Consider the following 23,325-nt stretch of genomic DNA (forward strand, 5'->3'; position numbering starts at 1 on the left):
TATATATATATAGACACATCTTTCCTTTTGGTTTTATTGATTATTGCAAAAAGGACAAAATCTTGAAGAAAAAAAAAAAACTTTTCTCTTTCTGTTATAAATTATTTAAAACAAAAAGTATAAGGCAGTAAAAACACCCCCAAACTGACCCCTTTTAGCAAAGTAGATCTCATTTTTTGGCACAATTTTTTGATTATGAAGAAACCTGCTAGTATTGACATGGTTACCATGGAGCTTGGTAATGGTGCACTATGTAATGGGTCATTCACAGAGGAAGGAAGTGGTAAAGGGGTTAACGTACAGGTCATATAGAGTAGGAGTATGGCGATGAAGGGGTGATTGTGTAGATGAGCAGATAAGGGAGTTGGAGGGGGTAATATACAGGTCACTGCAGAGACGCACATGAGCTGACATATACAGGAGGGAGGGTTAAACAAATCCTAATCCCACAGTCCGTGAAAACCCCATAACATTAATCAGCTGCTGCTGCTAACTTCATTCATAAATTCCTATTTCCTCTACTTCCTCTGTTGTAACAGGAAGGCGAGGGGAGGGATCTCCAATGTAAACATTTGTGATCTCCAATGTGAACATTTGTGATCACTGTGTGATTTCACCAGCATGGTTTATAAACCGCATTGGGAAATAACAGCCCACCACTGATGATTGAGGTGCAGATGACAGGCATTTTTTAGTTATGGTCACACTTGAACTAAGGAGTAATTCTGTGAAATCAATTTTGTGTTCGTGACCCTGTGATGAAAATATTTCCCGAAAGCTGTCCCAGCAAAAGAAGAGTATATGCTCACCTTTGCTGCTGTGTGGACCACTTACTGTGTATGCCATAGTGGTCTCATTCATTTTTGTGGCTGGTCTGTAGTAATTGCGCCCCCAGCCATCCAGAGTACAGTCCCTACTGTAGGAATGACTGAGGCCACAGTGCGCATGGACCAGTTGAGATTTTTCCAGCAAATGCTGTGCAGATCTCTAGATTAGGGCTGGAGGTCCTGTGGAGGGCACGGTGTGAGACTCCCAGCAGATTTGTCTTCAGTGGAACTGTGTTGGGTGGCTGATGACTTCTCTTTGATGCAGTGGTGTTTGGCAGTGTAATCATTGAGAGAGGTGAGCATTTACTGCTTTTTTTTTTTTTTTCCTTCGTGGGGACAGATTTTTGGACAGATTTATTTTGTGGGATGAAGAATAATAAGGAAAGACCCCTTAGTTGGGCAAAATATGAGGGACTGGCAACGGTCACCCCCATCTTCTGCTTTTTATAAGTTTCAGAGCAACTTTAGAACTGTAAAAAAAAAAAAAAGCAGCTCTGGCTTCAGAAATGTGTGGCCTTTCAGAAAAAAGCTGCGCAGTTTTGATTTGCAGTTCAGGGTACTCTGAGGCTAGGTTCACACCTTGGCAACTACTGACCACGCAGCAATCCATGCGGTTTTGTGCACAATTGCTGCACAATCAAGAGTCGCCAAGGTGGGAACCGATCGTGCTGTGGGTGCCATTATTTTCTAATGGCACCCCGGCGGATCTCGCAGTTTCCCACCGCGATACCGCCTGTGCAAGTGAACACGATCGCAGCGGTGTGTTGCAAAAAAAGGTACTGGTACCTTTTTTTTTTTTTTGCGTTTGACGCGCGGATATCACCCCATTTAAATCAATGGGGCAGCGCGGCAATCACTGTGATCGCGTGTCCCGGGTGTCATGTAGTGCAGGTGTGAACCTAGCTTCAAACATCACTGGTGGAAACACTTGCTGGCTTCATTTAATGGCCCCACAGAAACAACACTTTAAAATGGGTGATAGTTTATCCCATGATACCAAGATATTTGGTTCTGTTGTCCAATAATATGACATGTATGGCATTCCTATGTATTGGTGGACAGCAGGAAACCAAAGTCACCAATGATCCGGTGGGTGAAAATTTGTTTTCTGATTCTACTTTTAATTTCTGCTGATTTAAACTAGAGCTGAATAGTTCGAATGTGGCAGTGTTCCAGTAATCAGGAGATATGCAGCATGCATTGAATAGTAGATGTCTTCGCTGGGTGAAGAAAGCTAATGTGGTGATCTTATCAGTTGCTGCCAAAAGTTCACATTTACCTGTCAAGGAGCAACATAAGTGAGTTCACAGACTTTTATGAGATGACTTTAGTGCATGCTGTAATTTCCAGACCAGTCTAGTCCAACCTGTAGAGCATTTGCTTATTCTGGTTTATTTAACAGATGAAAACAGGAAAGAAAATTATGCAGGCAAATCTTTGCAAACATTCTAATGCAAAGCTGTGTTGGATAACTACTTTTACTGCCACAAGTTTGTGACGGACATCCTAAGCAATTTCACTCTGACTTCTTATATAATTTTTTTTTTTTTTTAAACATTACATGTACTGAACGTGAACATAACCATGGACAAATGACAAAACCTTAAGTGTCATTCTAATAATCTGAACCAAATTGAAAGAAATCCAAAGTGATGTCTTTATTAAGGTGGCCATACACTTTACAACCATCGCAAGACCTTAGTCTTGCGATGGTTGTAAAGTACTTAAAAAAACGTACGATCTGCCCATCTTGGACAGGCAGATCGTACTTGCGATCATCGCAAGCCCACCCCCTTGAGGGGCGGGCTTGCAATGAGGGGCGGGCTTGCAAGGACGACAAACGGGCAACGCACACCGGCCCGTTCGTCAGTTGTCGAACCAGCAGGCCACTCACTCGCCGAGAATCGTATGATTCCCGGCAGGTTTTCCAGCCTGCTTGTTCGATGGAAGACGTGCGACTGTACAGTAGAAACGGTTCATAAAGGCAGACAGTACAGTTTTATTGTGATTTATTCCAGGATATTGCAAGTTTAAACTTGGCTGCTATTCGTTGGACGTTACTTTAGGTTCTGTTTGTTCGGTTGTTGCTGGCAGCTCTTTGATGTGAGCCGAGATGTTTCAAACAGTTGTAAACCACTGTGTGTTGGATTGGTTTTTGCCCTAAAGTGCAACTAGCACATTATGGCACACTTATGTTACAAGCGTGCCCTTCTACACTGTCGGATTCATCTTCAGTCGCCCGCTCTATTCCCCTGCCATCACCATCTCTGCTGCCAACAGGCATCCTCTTCGGCCTTTGGGTGGCCACTGATGTAACGCCTGAGCATGCACCCATTAGTTACATCCTCCCAGGCGTCAGGCCCAGATGCCATGAATGGGCTGTGTGTGTATACTGCGCTGTACCGTGTACAAAAAAAATATTGCTGGGGGGAAAGAGGAAGGATTTTTCTGGCAGAAGAAACTTTGCCTGTCTTTTCTGTCGAATCCCTCCCTCCTAGCAGTTTGTATCACTTTTCTTCTGCTTTATGGCCTCATTCAGACAGGTGGCAGGTTCCACTGCACCTCTGGAAAGTGATCCACTTGCTGTTGATCCACTTGAGTTGCTGTTCCCAGTTGCTTCCACTTTGTTATAATACCACTAACAGGTGACCGTTGAATATTTAGTAGCAAGGAAATTTCACAGATGGACTTATTGCACAGGTGGCAACCGATCACGGTACCACGCTTGAATTCACCGTGCTCCTGAGAGCGACCCATTCTTTCACAAATGTTTGTAGAAGCAGGTGGTGGAGGTGATTGGAACACCTGAATGCAATGATTTGGAGGGGTGTCACAATACTTTTGGCAATATAGTGTATAGTATTTGGCAATATAGTGTAGTATTTGAATACTGTGTTTCTGAGGCTTTCTGACCTTTGCATTCTTGTCTACGGTGTCCATACACTGTACGATTCTCGTACGAGAATCGCGGGAAATCCCGCGATCGTACGAGAATCGTACAGTGTATGGAAGGCGTGCGACCGTTTCTACTGTACGGTCGCACGTCTTCCGTCGAACAAGCAGGCTTGAAAACCCGCCGAGAATCGTAGTGGCCTGCTTGTTAGACAACTGCCGAACGGGCCGGTGTGCGCACACTGCGCGTTTGCAGGGATCGGAAGCCCGCCCAAGATGGGCAGATCGTACGAGCTTTCAAAGGTCTTGCAATGGTCGTAAGGTGTATGGGCACCTTTAGACCAAAGGAAGGGACAGGTGTTGTATGTAATTACGTGCAGCCACCTTTACCTACCTATGGGAGGACACGGCTACACGCTGACATTTGTGCAAGTCCGGGTCAACGTGCACCTGTGTCCCCCCATAGAGAGCTAAAGGTGGTTGCACGCAATCACGTGCAGCACTTCTCCCTCCTGGGAGCAGGTCTCTACACTGATGTGCACACTTGTGTGAATGAGCCCTTAGGGTCTGCATCTACTTTGTGAAAACACAAACACTGTATAGATGGACAGCATTTTTAGCTTTTTAAGTTTATTTTGCTAGTTAATCCTGCAAGTGATTTCACAATAGTCATCTTGCTCTGCCAGTTTCCTATTTGCTTCACCCTTTTGTCTGTTTATGTGACTTTCCCAGAGCTTAAAACTGGTTTTAGGTCACTAGACAGTTTACTGAACTTTAACCCAGGTTCCAGTGACTGTTTACTCAGGCCATTTACAGTGAAACTGGCTAACCTATTTAGTTTCCTAGGTAGCATTTTGCAGCGTGCGTTTCTACTGATTCGTAGTCTTGTGCCTGCTATCGGCGTGTGAAATTGTAGACTGCGAACATCTGGGCCTTGTTGGCCAATATTTATGTACCATGTTTATAATTTCCGTTTTATCAGTAAACCGCTCTGTTTTTAAAATGTTTTCACACAGAACAAAACTTCTAATTACTATATACATGTAAACACAGCAAATCCTCAATTATGTTAATAAAACAACAAAAACAATGGTTTATGGATTCTATTAGATACCTGGTTCTACTATGCCTTTCGTGGCTAGGGGTATTTGTGCATGTTTTAACTGCTTGCCGTCCACCCGTTGTGAAAAAAACAGGTAGCTCCCATTGGTGGGTCGCCGTAAATAAACGGCTTTTTTTTATTCTGCTCGCACGTGTAGAAAAAAACTGTAAAATGTAAATAGCCGTTACCGGCTGTTACACATACACGCAATCGGAGACTCTGTAGCCGTCCGATCGCTTGTATGTGCGGCTCTGCGCGCCCCTCTTGCAGTGCTTTCATCCCCCTCCTTCAATCCCGGGCTCCGCTGCGGCCCGGGTCCAGCTCGGGTGGGTGTTAGGAGGGAGATCAGCATCTTCCTCCTTGCCTATCCCCCTCCGACGTCTGAATGCAGAAGTGAAGCTAAAGAGGACCTGTCAGTGTGCCTGTGCTAACACATAGGGGGATTGTCATTCCCCTATGTGATAGCAATAACATTAAGTGTAAAAAAAATATTAAAGTAAATAAAAGAATCTTTAAGTCCCCTCACCCCCAAGTTTACGCACATCTAAACGTAAATACGCGTCGGGTGCGCCATTGCACGAAAACGACAACTGTGCTACACGTTTCATATCGCCGCAATCAGTTCACTGATACTGAACTGAGTGGTAAAAGCTTTTAAATAGGGATGCACTGATATATCGGCCGAAAATTGTACTTTTGGCTAAATGCCGAAAGTGCCATTTTCCTGCCGATACATCGTCGCATCCGTGATTTCTTTCCTCCTTGCTGGGCACTGCTCTGTGTCCCAGCGGGGAGGAGCGAAAGTGACAGCCGGACGAGCGCTGTGAGCGGCTGGCGTCTCTCCTCCCACACCGCTCAGCCGCCTTTCACAGAGCGGTGTGGGGGCAGAGACAGCGCTGTCACGGGAGGCTGGGCTCTCGTATCGCTCACTCAGCCTCCTGTGACGGTGTGTGCCAGAGAGGAGAGCAGGCTACAAACACTCAGTGATCGCTGAGTGTAGATAATTGAGGATATGGTATGGTTACTATATCCTCAATTATGAATGAATGGGAGTGATCTACATCACCTCCTGTTCATTCATAATTGTGGTTATTGTAAACAAACAATGTTCTCATGTTATCAATGAACAGGAAGGAACACTCAGAGGATTCCTGTTCATTGCTAACGGGATACAGAAAAAGAGATTGTGGACTCGGTTCTCAATCTCTTTTCTGTTTTAAATGGGAAATATCAGGGGTCTGTAAAGTAAAGTAAAAAATAAAAATATTTAATAAATGGATAAATAAATGTAAAAAATTAAAATAAACATTTTCGGTTTCGGTTTTTAAATTTCTATTTCGGTGCACCTCTACTTTTAAAGCATTGCCTATGGCCAATTTTGGGTATTGTAGGTTTCGCGGGCGCGTACAATTTTAAGGCTTGACATGTTTTGTGACTATTTACCTGACGTGGCCCCGTCTTTTATATTTTACCAAAAAATTGGGTAATAAATGTTTCATAATTTAATATACGGGAAACGTTTTTTTTTGTTTTGGTCATTTTTCCTTACCATAGTAAAAAAAAATAAAAATAAAACAGTAACGATTAAATACCACCAAAAGAAAGCTCTATCTGTCCCCAAAAAATGATATAGAAAAATTTAATTTCAGTACAGTGTTGTGTGATGGAATAAATGTCAAAGTACCAAAGAGCTGAATACTGAAAAATGGCCTGGACAGGAAGGGGGTTTAACACCCCGGTCATTAAGTGGTTAATGTTTAGTTGTGTTTGTTTCTCCCTATCAAGCTATAGTTCTACTACTGTGTGACATGTTCTGTCAGATAATAGAGGAGAGGGTGTTTGGCCCCCATTTTATATGGGAGAGTGGGTGCTGCCCTTTGCGGTAACCTTTTCACATTTTCATTTATAAACAGCAGAGTCTGTTGTGGAGCTGCCTTGTGATTTCTGCATAACGCTGCAAAGCACACTCTGGGATAGGAGAAGAGCCCTGTCACATGACATGTCAAATTTGTCCTGAAACAAATAATGAGGAACACACACACACACACTTACTGTTTCTCTTTATAAATGGGTCCTACAGTATGTGAACGAATAGAGTTATGGACTGCATGTTGATAGACTTTCCTAAATAAAAAGTAGGGAAAAATTCCAGTGCCCTATTACAGATTGTCATTGATCACAATGACCATATGTTTGTAAAACGTCCTTGATTTTTGTCATATGTTACCTGCACAGTCGTGTTACAAAGATTGCATGCAGTGTGGGTCCCTTTTTATGTTTGCACTAATTGAAAGAAAGTCACCTGAATAGTTATGCAATAGAATGCAAATTTGAAACATTTCTGCAAAATAATATATTTTGTCTCTTTAAATTGTTGGAGTTGCAACATTTCAACTCCTTTTGCTATACATTATATTGTGGCTGTTTGGGATCGCCCTGTTGCACGACACTCCCTGCATTTACCCCAGGTCCGCCTTACCGTAAGTGACCTTGGCCAATGTCATCCAAAGTTTCCTGATGCATTTGCCTTCTCTAATGTAATGATACTTTACATTATAGTGTATAATGTATTTTTATAAAATTCATTTTTTGTACAATCTTTGTGGTGCAGACATTTGTGGGTTCTTTATCTTGTGTTCTGTTTTGGTTCATGGTGGTGATAATGGGTTTTGTTTTTGTTTTTTGCGTTTGATGTGTTTATGTGAAGATGTCTGTTTTGTAACACAGATCCTTTTATTCCAATTACTGTTTTTTAAAACACTGGCTTATTGCTCATACAGTTTTTTCCTTGCCTCTGTTTTATCCAGTTTTTGCTGGTTATGAGTTAGGCTCTGAACATAAGTGGTTTGATGATTGATGATGATCTGAGACGTCTGCATTTCAGCCTGGGTAGATTGCCTCAACATGCAGTTGCTACCATTGGTGACTTCTTTTTGAAGATAGGGGCTCTGGGAGTGTCATCCTTGTACTTGTTTTACTACTAATGATCTGAAAGAAGCATGTGTATATTAGGTGCCCAGATATCCTGACAGTTTTAGATTCCCACTGTCCTTTTTCTGTGATATATTTAGACATCTTTTCAAAAGCTAAATGAGCTTTGTCTTGTAAATAGTGAACCTGCCTGTACATACCACCCAGAGGGGTTTTTTTTGGCAGAATTATGCATATGCAAAAACTTTCTCCTGTGCAAAAACATCCTCCTGTTTATAGTAGTCTTTTTATTTTGTGTGTGCCCAATGCAGTCTTCACTACCCCTCATTCCTGGCGTTTTTTAATATCCTAATAGAGCTAGGTGTCATTATAATGCAGTGTGCATGTGCAGAAATTGGTTGATCAGTGGCTGCCCTACAGCAGAGCCTGCAAACTCTTAACCCTGAAGACAACTAGCAGAAGATGTTAGCATGGCAGTGGTTCAACAAGACATTGACATCGTTGGAGGAGGGCACCCTGAGGAGGTAAGTGCCATAATGTGCAAGTACTGTGTGCTATGCATACTTGCAAAGCATGGCAAGTGCCAACCCCAAAAACAGTAATGTTTCCGTTTTTTGAGCATGCCTCCGTTGCATATCCCAGTTCTGTGTATTGCAGGGGTAAAACATTATAAGAATTTTAATCAAGTCATATCCAAGTTGAAAGTCTAAAGGTGGCCATACACCTTACAACCATCGCAAGACTTGTGTCTTGCGATTGTTGTAAGCTAATTAAAAGCTCGTACGATCTGCCCATCTTGGACAGGCAGATCACCGAAAACCGTTCCCATGAGGGGCGGGCTTCCGATGACTGCAATGGTGAACGGGCAGTGTGGCACATCGGCCCGTTCGGCATTTGTCTCCCGAGCATGCCACAAACCCGCCGACAATCGTACGATTCTCGGCGGATTTTCAAACATGCTCATTAGACAAAAGATGTGCGACCGTACAGTAGAAACGGTCGCACGCCTTCCATACACCTTGTGATTATCGTACGTTCGCGGGATTTCCCACGATTACCGTACAATAATCGCAAGGTGTATGGGCACCTTAACTATACCTTTTGTTTGAATCTGCTAAATATATTCCTGGTGTATCAAAACAAAAGGTGTTCTTCAAAATCTTTTATCAGAAATTAGTGACAGCCTATGTAGAAAAACCTGCACGCCCTGCTTTCTGTATGGAGGTCCATCGTCCCACCTGCTAAGTCGGACTGTTAAGTTCATGCACCCTGCTGATTGCAGTGCTCTCTCTGTCAACTGAGGCTGCTTTCTAATAAAAAACAAGCTGTAAGAGCCCATTCACACCATTGAAGGGTACATGTGTTGGGGAGATGCAGCAGACTGCAACACATTATTGCAGCACTGCACCTTGTGTACTTTGTTGCAAAAAAATGATAAGGGTGCAGGTACTTTTTTGTACATTCCGGTGCATAGGCAGTGTTGGGAATATCAAGGTCAGTTACCATTGGATGAATTGTTTTGACAGTTATCTACACAAACATGCTGTTGTCATTTACTCCTTTTTTTTTTTTCTGCTAGACAGTAATCTTTCTTTCTTCTGTTCCGACAACTTTTCAAGCAGTTATGTTGCATCTTGTCAATAAATGTAATGTTTACAGTAAATGTTCCCTTTTTTTAAATATTCATATAGTGTTGAGATTGGCGAGAGCGTGAGAGGGGAAGATGTCTACATCGTACAGAGTGGTTGTGGTGAGATCAATGACAACCTGATGGAGCTCCTCATCATGATAAATGCCTGCAAGATTGCTTCTTCCTCTCGAGTCACAGCGGTCATTCCATGTTTTCCATATGCTCGCCAAGACAAAAAAGACAAGGTAAGATGAGCCACCTCTGTACAATATCCAGGTGGAAACTATCATAAATGTATCTATTGTTCATGATCAGGGTGCTTGCTTTTTATTTTGACTCCAGAATGAACTTATCCTTGAGGAGCTTGATTTTGATCAGGCCTCACAATTCATAGTAAGGAAAAGATGTGACTTATTTGGATATTCAATATCTACTGCTAACTTTTGTATATCTAGCGAATGTGTGACGATGGAGCCTTGTGTGGACCGCAGGCTTTCAAAAATTAGTGTCATGGGACAGCTGCCAGAGAACATAGTGTGGTGTGGCTAGCTGCCAACGACTGTAGTGCAGACACATGAGAGTAGGGATGTCACAGAACATATTACAAGGTTGGGGGGAGGAGAGCTGCCAAAGATGCTACTGCAGATATTGTGGGGAAGACTGCAACATAAGCTATTGCAGACAATGTCTATTTGGAACATAGGAACTAAAGATAAAAGCATGTCTCTCCTAGGGTTTGGACACCACTGAATGAATGATGTGTATACTGGAGCCAATCATCATTGCAATGTACAACCCCAGGAAGGTTGAAAAGGGGCAAACGTGCTTTCAGAAACATTCCGTCCTGATGGCAGAATTTCTTCGAAGTGAAGGAGAACAGTACAGTCTCTTTATACCACACAAGGGGAACTTTTGCAATGTATGTGCCCTATAAGCACCTGGTCAGGGCTGAGGATTATATGCTGTGGGCAGCTATAGGACTGATCACTCAGATCTGAGCTGTGCTGTATACGATCAACACCTACAGGAAAAAGTGAAAGCATAGCCAGTAAACAAACCAGGATGTTTCAGTTCCTACAATTCCATTCAATATTTATACATAGGATAGATAGGACTAATTAAATAATAGAGGCTGATGAAGGTCATGTGCTTATTGTACAGCTGCTCCAACAATGCTCAATATTCTCCACTACTATTCACTTATCTGTTGCCCCAGAAGTAATGTGGCATGTTATCGTAGATCAAGCCCAAATTGACTTTTACTTTTAATTCCAGTGTTTAAAAGTCGCTGGCTCTAGCCCAAGACTTAACCATTCAGACAACTTCACAGAGATATGACAGCGTACATGACTAATACATTTTATGTGTTTAGTACATAGGCAGCCTGATCTTATTGTGTATTGTGACAACTCTAATATGATAGGATTTTGGCAGCAGTCACCATGTGGCAGATTAAATAAAAAAGGTGCAGGCACTTACAGTAGGAGGGGAGAATGCCCTGGCTATGAAATGCAGGTGTTTAGCTTCTTCAATTACCAGTTAGATTCACATTTTGAATATAATTGGTAGCTGTGAGAATTATTATTGTACAGATAAACTGCCATACCTCAAACTATTTTATAAGAGATTATAAGAGCTGTGTTTGGAAATGCCTCTCTTATGCAAAAAGAACCCCAGTTTAAAACCAAAGGGACTGGACTGGTGCCCTGCAGGTATACCTGGGTGAAAAATAAATGCTCTGACCATGTTGGCTGTGCTTCCAGTATGCTTTTTATGCTTAATTGTTAATTTTAATATTATGTTTTTTTGACATCATGCATATGCACCAAGCATGGCTAGCATAGATGCTATCCATATGGATGGTTCTAAATATAAACTCTGCCCTCCACGCTGACCTGAACATTTCACATTAAGTGACTAGCTTGATGTCCGAAGCGTCAACAAGTTAATGAATAATTGAGTTTCCATCCAAATGAAGCCTAGGGATGCTAACAAATGTTCGAAATGGAAGCAATCTTGGTATAACCTGACTGATGTGCTAGAAAGGAGTAACAAACAGGGGGCGCCTTCCCTAGTGTAGATACATTTTTTCAAAGTTTAAAACAATTGATAAGAGTAGTACTCACAAAAGTAGATAAAAATTGAGCCTTCTATTAGAGAATGGAACTCTAACATCGGACCAGGAAAAGAGCAAGTGACAGCTGCACAGACGTTCCTGTGTGCCAGCAAGGAATGCCTGTGTTGACGCGTTTCCGGGGTCACACCCCCTTCATCAGGATTCTGATGTATGGGGTGTGACCCCGGAAACGCATCAACACACTAAGGCCTGGTTCACACCTAGGCATTTTTGAGCAGTCGAAAGAGCGCTTTTAAACGCCCAACACAAGAAATCCTATGATTTTCTATGACCCCTGTTCACACCTGAGCATCAAAACGCCAGCAGGACAACACTAAACTCCTGAAAAGATACAAGAGCTTCTTTGGGCGGTTAACGGCGCGTTTTGTGCCCCATAGACTTCAATGGAAACGCCCAAAAACGCATGGCAGAAGCAACATTTTTGTGCGCTTTAGTGCGCGCATTCGTCCATTGCCCACAATGTTTCTTAATCTGCTAGTTAAAACGCACGTCTTCATGTATCTGCATGCAAGCGCGTGTCAAAATGTGCCAAACGCATAAACTTGCTAATAACTGCACACTAAACACGTGTACAAACACGCAAAAACTATGCCGCCTAGGTGCGCACCCGGCCTAACAGAAAGCACATGTCAAAACACACTGCAAGATGCTTCAGGTTTATTTGTAACTTTGGATAGAGGAAGGAATGGTTAAAACCCTAAGGTTATCTTTTTTTTTTTTTTTTTTTTTCGTGTGTCTGCATCCCATGGGCAGATATTATTTTGCTTCCCATCTTGAACACAACAGGAGGTTAGAAAAAATCTCTTTAAAATAATTGAATACACAGTTTGACATTTTTCACTAGAACAAGTGTTCCAAGTGAAAGATCTTCCCGTTTCGTACTCAAACTTTTAGATTTTTCCCTTATTTTCAGTTCTGACGACAATGGTCTCCACTGGGTTCACAGAAAGCAGTAGAAACCTGACAGACATTCTAGCCCCTTGCCACTGTCGAATTTAAAAAAATATCATTTTTGGGCTTTTAGATGCACATTAAATTCTTTTCTTGACCGTAACATTGTGAGAGTATATAGTTTTTATATTTCACTATACTTGTGCTATTCGTGAATTTATTGGATGTTCCAAAGTGCACTGCTTCAGCAACCAGAAGCCATTTATATCTGCTTACTAAAGTATTCTTTTACCATGTGAATCCAATGATGTTTAAGGAAACAAGATAACCAGTCCCAAGGTCTTTCCTTCAAGGGTAAACATTACTCTACTCTAGTACTATAATATTTAAATAACCTTTAGCTAGTGGGGGAGAACATTGAAGCCAGTTTTTCTTGCCAAATTCAGAGAATTGTGTAATATTTTTTTTTACATGTCCTGGAAAGCAAACATGCACAAACCTCCCCAGTTTACAGGTATAGCTTTGCTGTGAAATTTGTAACGAGGTCAGGTCTCTAGTCAAAGTACATTGTTTTCTCACAGAGACCAAGGCATGCATATGTCAATATTTTCATGCAGCAATGTCATTTGCACTGTTCATAATTGTGCCTTTTCATATTCCTTCCTTTTTCTGTATGCTTAACAATTCACAGTATTTCTGTGAGTGCTGTGCTTTGTATGAAAAGTGTTTTTGTTTTTTTTAATGTTTTTAATTATGTATAATTTGCTACCATTGTCTTGTGGTTCCAAATGATTTGTCACACAGGTAATCATTTCCTAAAATATTAGCTTGTGGCTGTCAATTGTGAGGTTAAATGGCATATCTATTTAGCAGATACCTGACAAATTGGCGCTTCCAATAGTTAAAGCAGAAGTGTAATGTACCCATATATTACTTTGCCCCCTCATATATATTACTTTGCCCCATGTTGCAGTCAACATGCAATTAAAATGTCATAATCCAAAAATTTTGTTTTCAACAAGTACCTGCTTTGACACCCGCTGACATTTATCACTGGGATTTTCTTATGGTGTTTGTTCCATAGCCAGATTGAGTTTAGTGGGAGGGGCCAGAAGACAACTGTATACGTTACAGCACCTTGCCTAGAGAGAGTAAAAAAACACAGCTTCAACATCCATGTAGACATTCATCCTTGCTGAGTGTTGCAGACTTTAGCTGTACAATCTGCTGATCAGTTGTTAGATCATACTTTAGTAGATTGTAATCAACTGATCACCAGATTGCACAGCTAAAGTCTGCAGCCAGTGACCTGCAGGGATGCACATTTTAAATATAATATGCCGGGGATTTTTTTTTCTTTTTAACTGATGCGTGGGAAGGGCAGCACACTGACGCCAGCCCTACAGATCAGACCCACACATGACTAAGGGCAGAGCAAGCTAATAGCTTTGAGAGTAGGGGAGGAGGTTGATAATGATTGTCATTCAGACAGAAAATGAAGGCAGGCTCAAGATATCTGTGCGCTGGTGAGGTATATTGGGGTGCCATTTCGAATGAACGGCAGTGCATCCCACAAATGCAGGTAATGTTTGTTGCTGCAACACAATTGCGTTGTAAATAGGCCCTTAATGTCCTACCCCTGTTTGCAGTAAAAGGTGTTTTTTTTTTACTATATTTAATATAGAAGCAGTCTAAAAATGACCAATCTAATGGCACAGCATGTGGACAAGTTTCAGCCCCTTTGACATTCTAAGGTTCAATGTAAAATTAAATAAAAACATTAAAAATATCATAGTGTTAAAAGCTACAAATAAAAAGGTGCATTATTTTGCACACATTCTCTGCTGAAAATGTAATAGTAACCAGTCAGTGAGTAAAGCTGCATTCTCTCTCTGCAGAACTGCAATGTAGGCATAATCAGGGCAACATGGATATGTAATGGCAGACGCCCACTGTGATATTGCTCGTTGATGACAGATGTTAAGCAGTTTAAGTGCATTTTATGTGCTGGGTACAAGGTTATTCTCTTGTGTTCGAAAATGCCTTGGTAATTTAAATTACTTTATTACCAAATAACATCAAGACACCAAAGTTCAACTTTATCCACAGCCAGCCACTTTGCTGTGTCTGGACCAGTCGCTCCAATTATTAATTCTACTAAGTATATCTAGAGTAAGCATGGCATTCAGCCTTAATTTAAATACAATAACAATTTTTACTTTATAAAAGGAAAGTTACCACAAAAATATCATTTTTTGTCGATATTAAAACCCTTTTGAGTAAATTCCTTCTTAATTCAATTAAATGTATGTAGTCAAGCAATTGGGTATGAAACCAGTTCAAAAATTGCTGTTATGGCTACCAAAGGGGTATGGTAGTACATACTCCATAGTCTGTATGAGGTCCCACTCTCTCAGTCCGCCATGCTGTCCTGATGGAGACTACAAATAACCATACCAATGGGCAAACATGTTCCCCCTGTTGTCACCATCCCGAAACACTCTCTGCGTAGGAACCTTAAAAAGCATTGCTGTAGAAAGAGTGGTACTGTATGCTATTTAAGTAATACCATTTAGGATTTATAAGATTACAATAGTATTATAAGCATTTCAGTAATTCACCCTTTATAAGTGGTTGAGCACAGTTATGAACTTTCCTAAATACCCAACCTTTGCCATATTTCCTACATATTGGGTGGTGCTGCTAGTTTTTTTTTTTTTAGCATGTTGACATGTGACAATGGAATCTTTTGGCTGTAGAGCATGCAAACCAATTAGCTCTATTTTAGGAGCTGATTGAGGCAATTCCTGAGACAGCACACAGAGGCCTCTAATTGAATCTCTTAATTGGTACATGTGGTAATACATTAGGCTTTACACATTTTCTTATTTGACATTTTGTTAAGCTTGTCTTGACATTTCGTTTAAATATATTCTGTACATATGTATTGTGCATTCCAATGCCCAGCTTCTTCCAGGGAAGGAAACCTTGCAAATAGTGATAGCATTAGCATGACGAGCAGTGTCTTGATTCTTATGCAAAGCACAATGAACCTTTGCTCAAGCTTTGTATTTCCATGTTCTCATTTAGTTCACTCCTGCATCGATTTCATATAAGCAGGTCATTCCAGCTAAAGCATAGCAAGCGATGTGCTGCAGCTTACATAAATTGACAGTCATGGCTGTAGTTGTACATTGTTTTTTGTATGTTAATCGCTGGTAAGCGAGCAGTCTCATTGGACTATGTTTACCTCTGGTTAAGTTGAAGAATTAGGTGACGTCCTGCTTTTGTGCTAGATAGAACGAGCAACATTTCACTTAATTTTTTTAATTATACGTTATGCCACATATACACTTGTTTGAAATGCTTGCTTTTCCTTTTCTGTTAAATGGGGGGGAAACATTTCAGCATAAGGTACTTTTTTTGTTATTTCTTTTAACTTGTATAGTTCTATTAGTGGCCACAAGATGGCAGCATGTATCATTATATTGCAGCAGTTCAACAGCAGTGACTGCGTAATACGTAAATGCATTTTCTTAAGAGTTGTTGAGTTTTCAGTTTTCCATTCTCTTTAAATACCTAAGCCTTCGAAAAACAAGGCTTTCCGAAAGCTGAATAGATTAAGGCTTTAACGGCAAAAAAAGAGTAAAGCTGATCAGGGCATGCACTATTCATATACCTTTTTAAAGGGACTCTTGTCATGGAAGATTATGGAGGCTGCCATTGATGAACTCTCTCCTTTTGATAATGCTGGTTTCCTGGCAGTCGCCCTGGAGGATCAGTCACCCTGAACAAAGGGAGAGCGCAGCAGTGACTGTTCTGTTTTAAAAGAAACTCCTGCACTTTACTGCACAGACCTAGAAGAAATGCACAAACTATGCCAAGTGAGGGTACACATACTACTTGTATTTAGATCACATTTGTTTAGCCTTGGATTTGACGTTCAGCTTTATTTTTTCTTACAGCGTTTGTGAGCATTTTTTCAGTCATAGCACCCCTTAAAAGTATGCACCCAGTGTAAAATGTTAACACTGCAATAAATCCTGCAATAAATCGTAACCTGGTCAGGGCCCAGTGTTAGAATTACTTGTGCCAGCAGTAATGTCTGTTATACATATCATCAAATGTCTTCGACTTCGATCCTGGGTGTTTTGTAGCAATGTGTGCTAACACCATTCCAAAACAAATGCATCTTGCTGCTTAATTTCTACAGTAGGCCACATTCTTAATTTCCTCTGCTAAATGATAAAGATGGGACCAACATTGAAATTTTTAAATATATAAACTCCAGGTGCATAAGCCATAACATAGACATGATGGATAGAAGCAATGTCATAGGTGAAGAATTTAATTTTCTGTGTTGCTGACACTGACAAATCCTATATTATCCTATATTATCATATAATTATTGAGCACTTATATTGCACTTCCCGATTGTCTCTTTACTAGAATTGCTATGTAGGAGCCACTCCTAGATGAGCTTTAATTTTGTAGAATTCTAAATCACAGCAAACATACATTTCATTCATCTTTTTAGACCTTTTAGCAGCTTCATTGTCCAGAAACACATGCTTGGATTACCTAAAGGCAAGACCAAAGTTAAACATTTTGTCATATTTTTAACTCAAACATGGCAAATGTTGCATATGTTCCAGGGACACAAGTCTTATTCTGTTCATCACAGTTGCAAAACTGACATTTGCGTTTTCAGACTACAAGTCTGTAAATAATCAATGACAGGACTACATTCACATTAACATTTGTGTTAGTGAGCACCTGGTCATGTTCCAGTCTATATTTTCATTGAAGGATAAAGAGAATTGAGTGAGAACATTTGTGACTATTCCATTGTGATATTTTTATTTAAACAGAGTCGGGCTCCTATATCTGCCAAGCTGGTTGCAAACATGCTTTCTGTAGCTGGAGCTGATCACATTATCACCATGGACCTCCATGCTTCCCAGATACAGGTATGACATCTTCTTCTTTATCAACACGTACATACATCGTTGACTGTTATTGAGATGGCTCTGCCTAAATCTGCTGTTTCTTATGTTAAATGTTTGTGTAGTTAACATACAAGGCTTTATCAGCAGTATGTTATTGTCTTTTGACAAGGAGAGTCGTGAGATCGGTCATAAAAGCAGCCAGATACACCCAGTGCCATGCTTGATTGGCAAAATGATACTGATAGGACTTACTATCTGATCAACTTTTGTTCCAAACACAACTGCCTGGCCTTCGTCTTCTGCAAGCCATTGTATACAAATAGTACACGATCCAATAGGACACGAGGCAAACAAATTGTACAAAATACCTCTACTTTATTGTGAATTTAAATATCTCAGTATTGCTATGGACCTCCAAGCTTCCTAGAAACTGGTGTAACACCTTCTGTATTATGCTGATCCCTCAATACTCATGGTCACAAGCAGCCTAGACAGCTCACTGGTTTTCAGATGCATTTTGGGAGATTAATGTCTTAAGGCTTCTTTCTTCTTAGCTTTGCAGGAAACACTCGTTTTATAAAACTCTACGTCCTTATTCTCCCTTTAGTCGATTTTTTTTTCTGTGATGTCTACTGAACGGTAATGTATGCCTACTCCAGAAGAAAGGTGCTTAAATGGTGTCAATAATAAATACATAAACGGGAACCTTGAACTGTTTCAACGGTTATGCCCTTTTACAATTGCTTCCTCTAGGCTCTGTCCAATTTTTCGTACAATCATACTGGCAAGGACCATTTTTTTTAGGCTGCCTAAAATGATTTTTTATGAATTTTGAAGCTGCAAATCTACTGTGTTGTGCTGCACTTTTAATACAGAAATCAGAGCATACAAATGTACAGAACTCAACCATTATAGTATAGTCATGGTGACTGAGTAAATACTTTTACGTGCCATGTAAATGCAAACAATATTTTTACATTCTGCTTGATTATGAATGCATTCCAGCATTGCGAAGCCCAAGAAAAACTGGCCAGAGGGAGCCACCAGGAAGGAGAGCTTCCTAAAAGATTTTTTTGTTCATAATCTGTCAGTGTCGTGTTCTCCCCATGTTGTGGGCAGATGAAGCATCCAGGAAGAAGGGCAAGAAGTCAGCTCGATAATGGCCGTAGCATTAGAGTGTCTGGGGGGCGGGGGTCAAACTTCAGATTCTTGCAAGATTTAGATAAATGGCATATTGTACAATTTAATCCAATCTGGATGACATGTATGAATAAATGTTAAATTGTACAATATGCTATTTATCTAAATCTTGCAAGAATCAGGGAATTAATTGTCATGATGATTTTTATGTATTTATGGAATTTTTTTATCTTTTTAAAATACATTTTTGAAATATTGTAATGCAAATCTGACACTTCTTCTTAAAGCCCCATTACTACTATATGTAGTTGTTTGGAAATGATATAGAGGAATACAACAAATCCCAGCAATAATACATTATACTATAATGTACTATTGCTCTGATTTGTATTCCTGTATAGCTGGTGGTATTCTGCATTGCGCTGTATAATCATCATACAGCGCAATGCAGGCTATACCACCAGCTACAGAGGAATACAACAAATCCCAGCAATACAATATACGTATAATGTATTGCTGGGATTTGTATTCCTCTATAGCTGATGGTACATATACAGCACAATACACTACATATACAGCGCAATACACTATCGGCTATAGAGGAATACAAGCAATCGCTATCCCAGCAATACATTTATACAGCATGTGGGGGAATAGTGCAGGCAGTCTTGCCTGCACACTCTTCAAGCTACTTTACTTTTTTCCCTGAGATCTTGGGACTGTCGGCAGCTGCTGTTCCTCTAGTCTCCCTGCAACGACGTGATCATTTTGGCGGGCAGCGTCTTAGCGAGCAGCGGCGGGAGAGAGCTCAGAGCTGGGTGAGGCGGGGAGGAGGTACACGGCGTGTGTGGAACTGCAAACGGGGGCAACTAATCGAAAGCCAACTAATCGAAAGCCGACTAATCGATGATGGAAAACATTGACAGCGGTTTACATCATCGATTTTAAGCGACTTAGCCAATTAGTTGTTGCAGCTCTACTTGTGTGCGTAAGATGGCCTTTGTGTATATACTGCAACCTTGACAGTTTGGATGAAGGATAGTGTTTGTGTTTTTACAACAAATACAGAACCCTCAAGATAGTGGGCTGATTTGTCACTTTAGAAGTTCTAAGGGACATATTTATAAAGCTGTGACTGACACTTGCCACATATTGACAGGTGGTGAGTAAGTCATTTAAAGTACATAGACCTAATATTTCCTGCAGTCAATGTTTGCTAAAAGTCAAATGCACTGCCCCTAAGTGTTAAAGCTTCATTCTGATTCTCATTTGCATTGTTCTTTTTTTGGCGTTGACTAAAGTTGCTGCTCTTTTTGTTTCTACTGTCTCGTTATGTAAATGTGTGGTGTAGTATCTCATTTTGTGTTTTTCAGGGTTTCTTTGACATTCCTGTAGATAATCTGTATGCTGAACCAGCAGTACTGCAATGGATTAGGGAGAACATCCCTGAATGGAAGAACTGCATCATTGTGTCTCCTGATGCCGGTGGTGCCAAAAGGTACTAGCATTATTCTGGGATTAGAGACATACTGACCTACAATGGAGTTATCTGGAACTAATACAGTCAAAGTGGAACAAAACCAATCAAATATAAAGTATCTATTTGAAATTCTTCAAATTCTTTGTTATTGAACAAAATCCATGGCTAGTGATATTTAGATCAACATGGTTATAGCATGTGACTACCATGTGACTTAAATATTTATTTTTAGATTTTCTATGCTGTTTCTTGTGGCATTAAAATATACTGCTTCTGTAGTAAAACCTGGAGCTTAAAAAGTGATATAAAATACAGACATTTAGAGGTGTCTACACATACATTTTTATTATCTTTTAAAGTGGCCTGGAAGCTTTAAAACCCTGGGCAAATTATATGCCAGTCTTGAACATGAGCTTTCACCCACCTTTTTCTTCACCAACATTCTCAATGAGTCTGCACAATAGGACCAGTAGTCCATTTAAACAATTCTTTCCCTTCGTGCTTCAGCTTATTTGGCTCGCATAGCTCTGTTGATTTTTATTTGTTGTATTACAAGGAAAACCTTTTATCCTGCACCAGCAACATAATATTAGTTTCATGCCAAATGGGACAAGTCTTTGAATAAAATGTGTATATTTAATGTATAGTAGCACTAGTTGTTTTAAAGCTATGGTTGGTCAAAACTAGGTAAAAGTGTGTGCGCACACACTAAGTATAGAAACACTCGTGGATCTTACAGCGGAGATAAGTCAAAGCATCAGCATTTTAGTATCAACCCTTTTGCTTTGCTGATGCTTTCACTTATGTCTGCTGAAAGATTCTTGTGTCCCTATACCTACTTTTAGTTTTGTATGGATATTGTTGTTGATGAGCATTTACATTACAAATAGAGTTTGTTGGGTACCTTTTGGGTCTCTTTCTATTCTTCTTTCTCATTAGTCTCTCTCACTCTTTTTTTTTTTTCCTTCTTGGTAGAAAATAGTAGTCTTAGAACCTCTGACCGGTACCAGCTGGAGAGATTCATCCTGTCAGGAATAAAGGGAAAAGTTCCCAAAGGGGACACCTGAGTTGTACTTGCACACTGTGAGTGTGATTGTGTCTTCGGGACAGGAAGTGAAGGGGAACTTTCCCAAAAGTACACATATTGTAAAGAGATAAAAAAATATATACTGTAACCAGCATATGGCATTGGCCAAAAACCAGCGAATATCCTCTAAACTGGAAAAGGCGTGGTCAATTTTATCACCAGATTAAAACGCACACCTCCTAGGCTTCATAAACCAGGCTCACAATCCTATTTCTATTTTGTTATTGCTGCAGAATTGTATGCACACTCGCGGTTTATATCTAGTACATATATTTATCTGAATAATTTTACGTGCTCAGGGTAGATACACAATTAAATCCAACTTTGGCCACTAGATGTCAACAGTGTCGACTTGCGATTTTCTTCTTTGCAGCCTAATAAGTGTAGCTCCTTTTTGCTGTATGTGTATCTCTCTCTTTCTCTCTAAATTAGCCCTGTATGTATGCATGTTAGATGGGAACCTTAGGTTGTAAGCTCCTTGAGGGCAGGGTTTGATGTGACTGTGCAATGTAAATAGCTGCATAAATTGTCAGCGGCATATAAATACCTGTAACAAATGTATAGCTGTCTCAGATGGCACCAGAATTCCCCCATGGAATGCTACATTAACCACTTGCTGACCGCTGTGTTTACACCCCCTTCTGGGCCAGGCCATTTTTCAGTATTCAGCGATGCGGTACTTTGACATTGATTCCAGATAGAGCTTTCTTTTGGTGTTTATAATCACCACTGGGGTTTTTATTTTTTACTATAGAACGGAAAAAGTACCGAAAATTGGGGGGAAAAAAGAATGTTTCACTTTTATTATGTTAGGCACACTTATTAATATATGAAATATATGTAGCGGTATACCTACAGTTTTAAAACTAGTTAGCCCATAAGGTACATATTTTTTAAGATTAATCCTGTCTTTTTTCACAGGGTGACATCTATTGCTGATCGACTGAATGTTGAATTTGCCCTAATCCACAAGGAACGGAAAAAAGCCAATGAGGTGGACAGGATGGTATTGGTTGGAGATGTGAAAGATCGGGTTGCCATTCTTGTTGATGACATGGCTGACACATGTGGTACTATGTGCCATGCTGCTGACAAGTAAGTAGCAGATTACATTCAACACACACACACTCTGTACATTCCATGGTATTAAAGGGTCCCTGAGGTGCAGGGTGATTGAAGAAGGGTTTAGGATTTTATAGACTGAATTAATGTGTCAGTATTGTAGTAATTACATTTGCGGTTTGTATTTTTTAAGCAAAGGTTATTTTTGAAAAACGTTTCCTGTTTTTCTTAGGCTGTAAATACCTGGAGGTATAGGTTGAACCTGCATGTTTAAAAAAAAATGTGTTACTGTTTTATAATTTGAAGTATAACTGCACTTTCACTAAACATTGTGCATTTGCTCTCCTCCTGCAGCCTGAGAAAAATGCCAACATGATGGGTGACCTTTTCCTGATTTCAGCAGCATAACCTGGCTCTGTGTTTGCATCCATCTTTGCTGTCATCAAGCTGTTTCTGGCCACCACTAGAGGGTGCTGTTTAGTATCAGGGGATCTGCTCTGTTTTGAGCAGAATGAGCAATCCATCTCCCAGAAGCAGATTTTTCAGAGTACAGCAGGAAGTACTCAGAGCCAGGAGGCTGCAGGCAATATTGCTTGAAAGTTTAGAAAAGGTAACCCATCAAATTCACATTTTTTCAGAGGCTGTTAGAACAAGTAACAAATGTATTAAGTATCTGTGGCAATTGCTTACAGCTCATTTCACAAACTTTGAAAATATACAGTTGTCAAGAGGCAGATTCAAGACCTTGATCTTGCTGTACTTAACTGCTATGGCCTGGATTGCATTCTTGTGGGATTTTGAAGCGCAGTGACATCACTGGGGGACGGGGCTGGCAATAAAGCAGAGCTTCCGTTTTTCATTAAAGGTCCACTTTACGTACAGAGTACCGCTGCCTTCTTTCAGCACAGCTCTGGATCAGTCATTACTTTAACTGGGAGTGAAAGACACCTTCAATGTAAATAGATCATGAGAAAGCTATAGAGGATGCAATTGCTGGTATCTTTCTGTAAATGCTAATTGGCCAGCTGTTATGGCCAATTAGCTGATCTAAAAAAAAAAAATAGATCAGGAAATTCAGTTAGGGGGATCTTGAAGGTACTAAAGACCAGCCAAGAAAACTGTAATTTACAGATGAGAGCTAGGCAGCAGCCTACATGCTGTCTTTTTTTGCACACACCAGTGTTGCCTTCTATGACA

The 23,325-nt window shown here is 40.4% G+C and overlaps 1 protein-coding gene across 2 annotated transcripts in view; it reads left to right on the forward strand.

Annotated features, from left to right (window-relative positions):
- PRPS2 (phosphoribosyl pyrophosphate synthetase 2) overlaps positions 1 to 23,325 on the forward strand; it is a 42,330-nt gene that overhangs the window by 16,247 nt on the left and 2,758 nt on the right. Inside the window, exons 2-6 of one of the 2 annotated variants that reach the window (XM_018566078.1) lie at positions 9,444 to 9,627; positions 12,199 to 12,221; positions 17,284 to 17,380; positions 19,873 to 19,997; positions 21,988 to 22,161. In XM_018566078.1, coding sequence (XP_018421580.1) covers positions 9,444 to 9,627; positions 12,199 to 12,221; positions 17,284 to 17,380; positions 19,873 to 19,997; positions 21,988 to 22,161 — 603 coding nt within the window. Of the gene's footprint in view, positions 1 to 9,443; positions 9,628 to 12,198; positions 12,222 to 17,281; positions 17,381 to 19,872; positions 19,998 to 21,987; positions 22,162 to 23,325 lie in introns of both variants that reach the window. The other variant, XM_018566077.1, reaches the window with a different exon arrangement.

The sequence above is a fragment of the Nanorana parkeri genome, unplaced genomic scaffold (genome assembly GCF_000935625.1).
Source record: "Nanorana parkeri isolate BGI_ZX_2015 unplaced genomic scaffold, ASM93562v1 scaffold913, whole genome shotgun sequence".
Taxonomy (NCBI): domain Eukaryota; kingdom Metazoa; phylum Chordata; class Amphibia; order Anura; family Dicroglossidae; genus Nanorana; species Nanorana parkeri.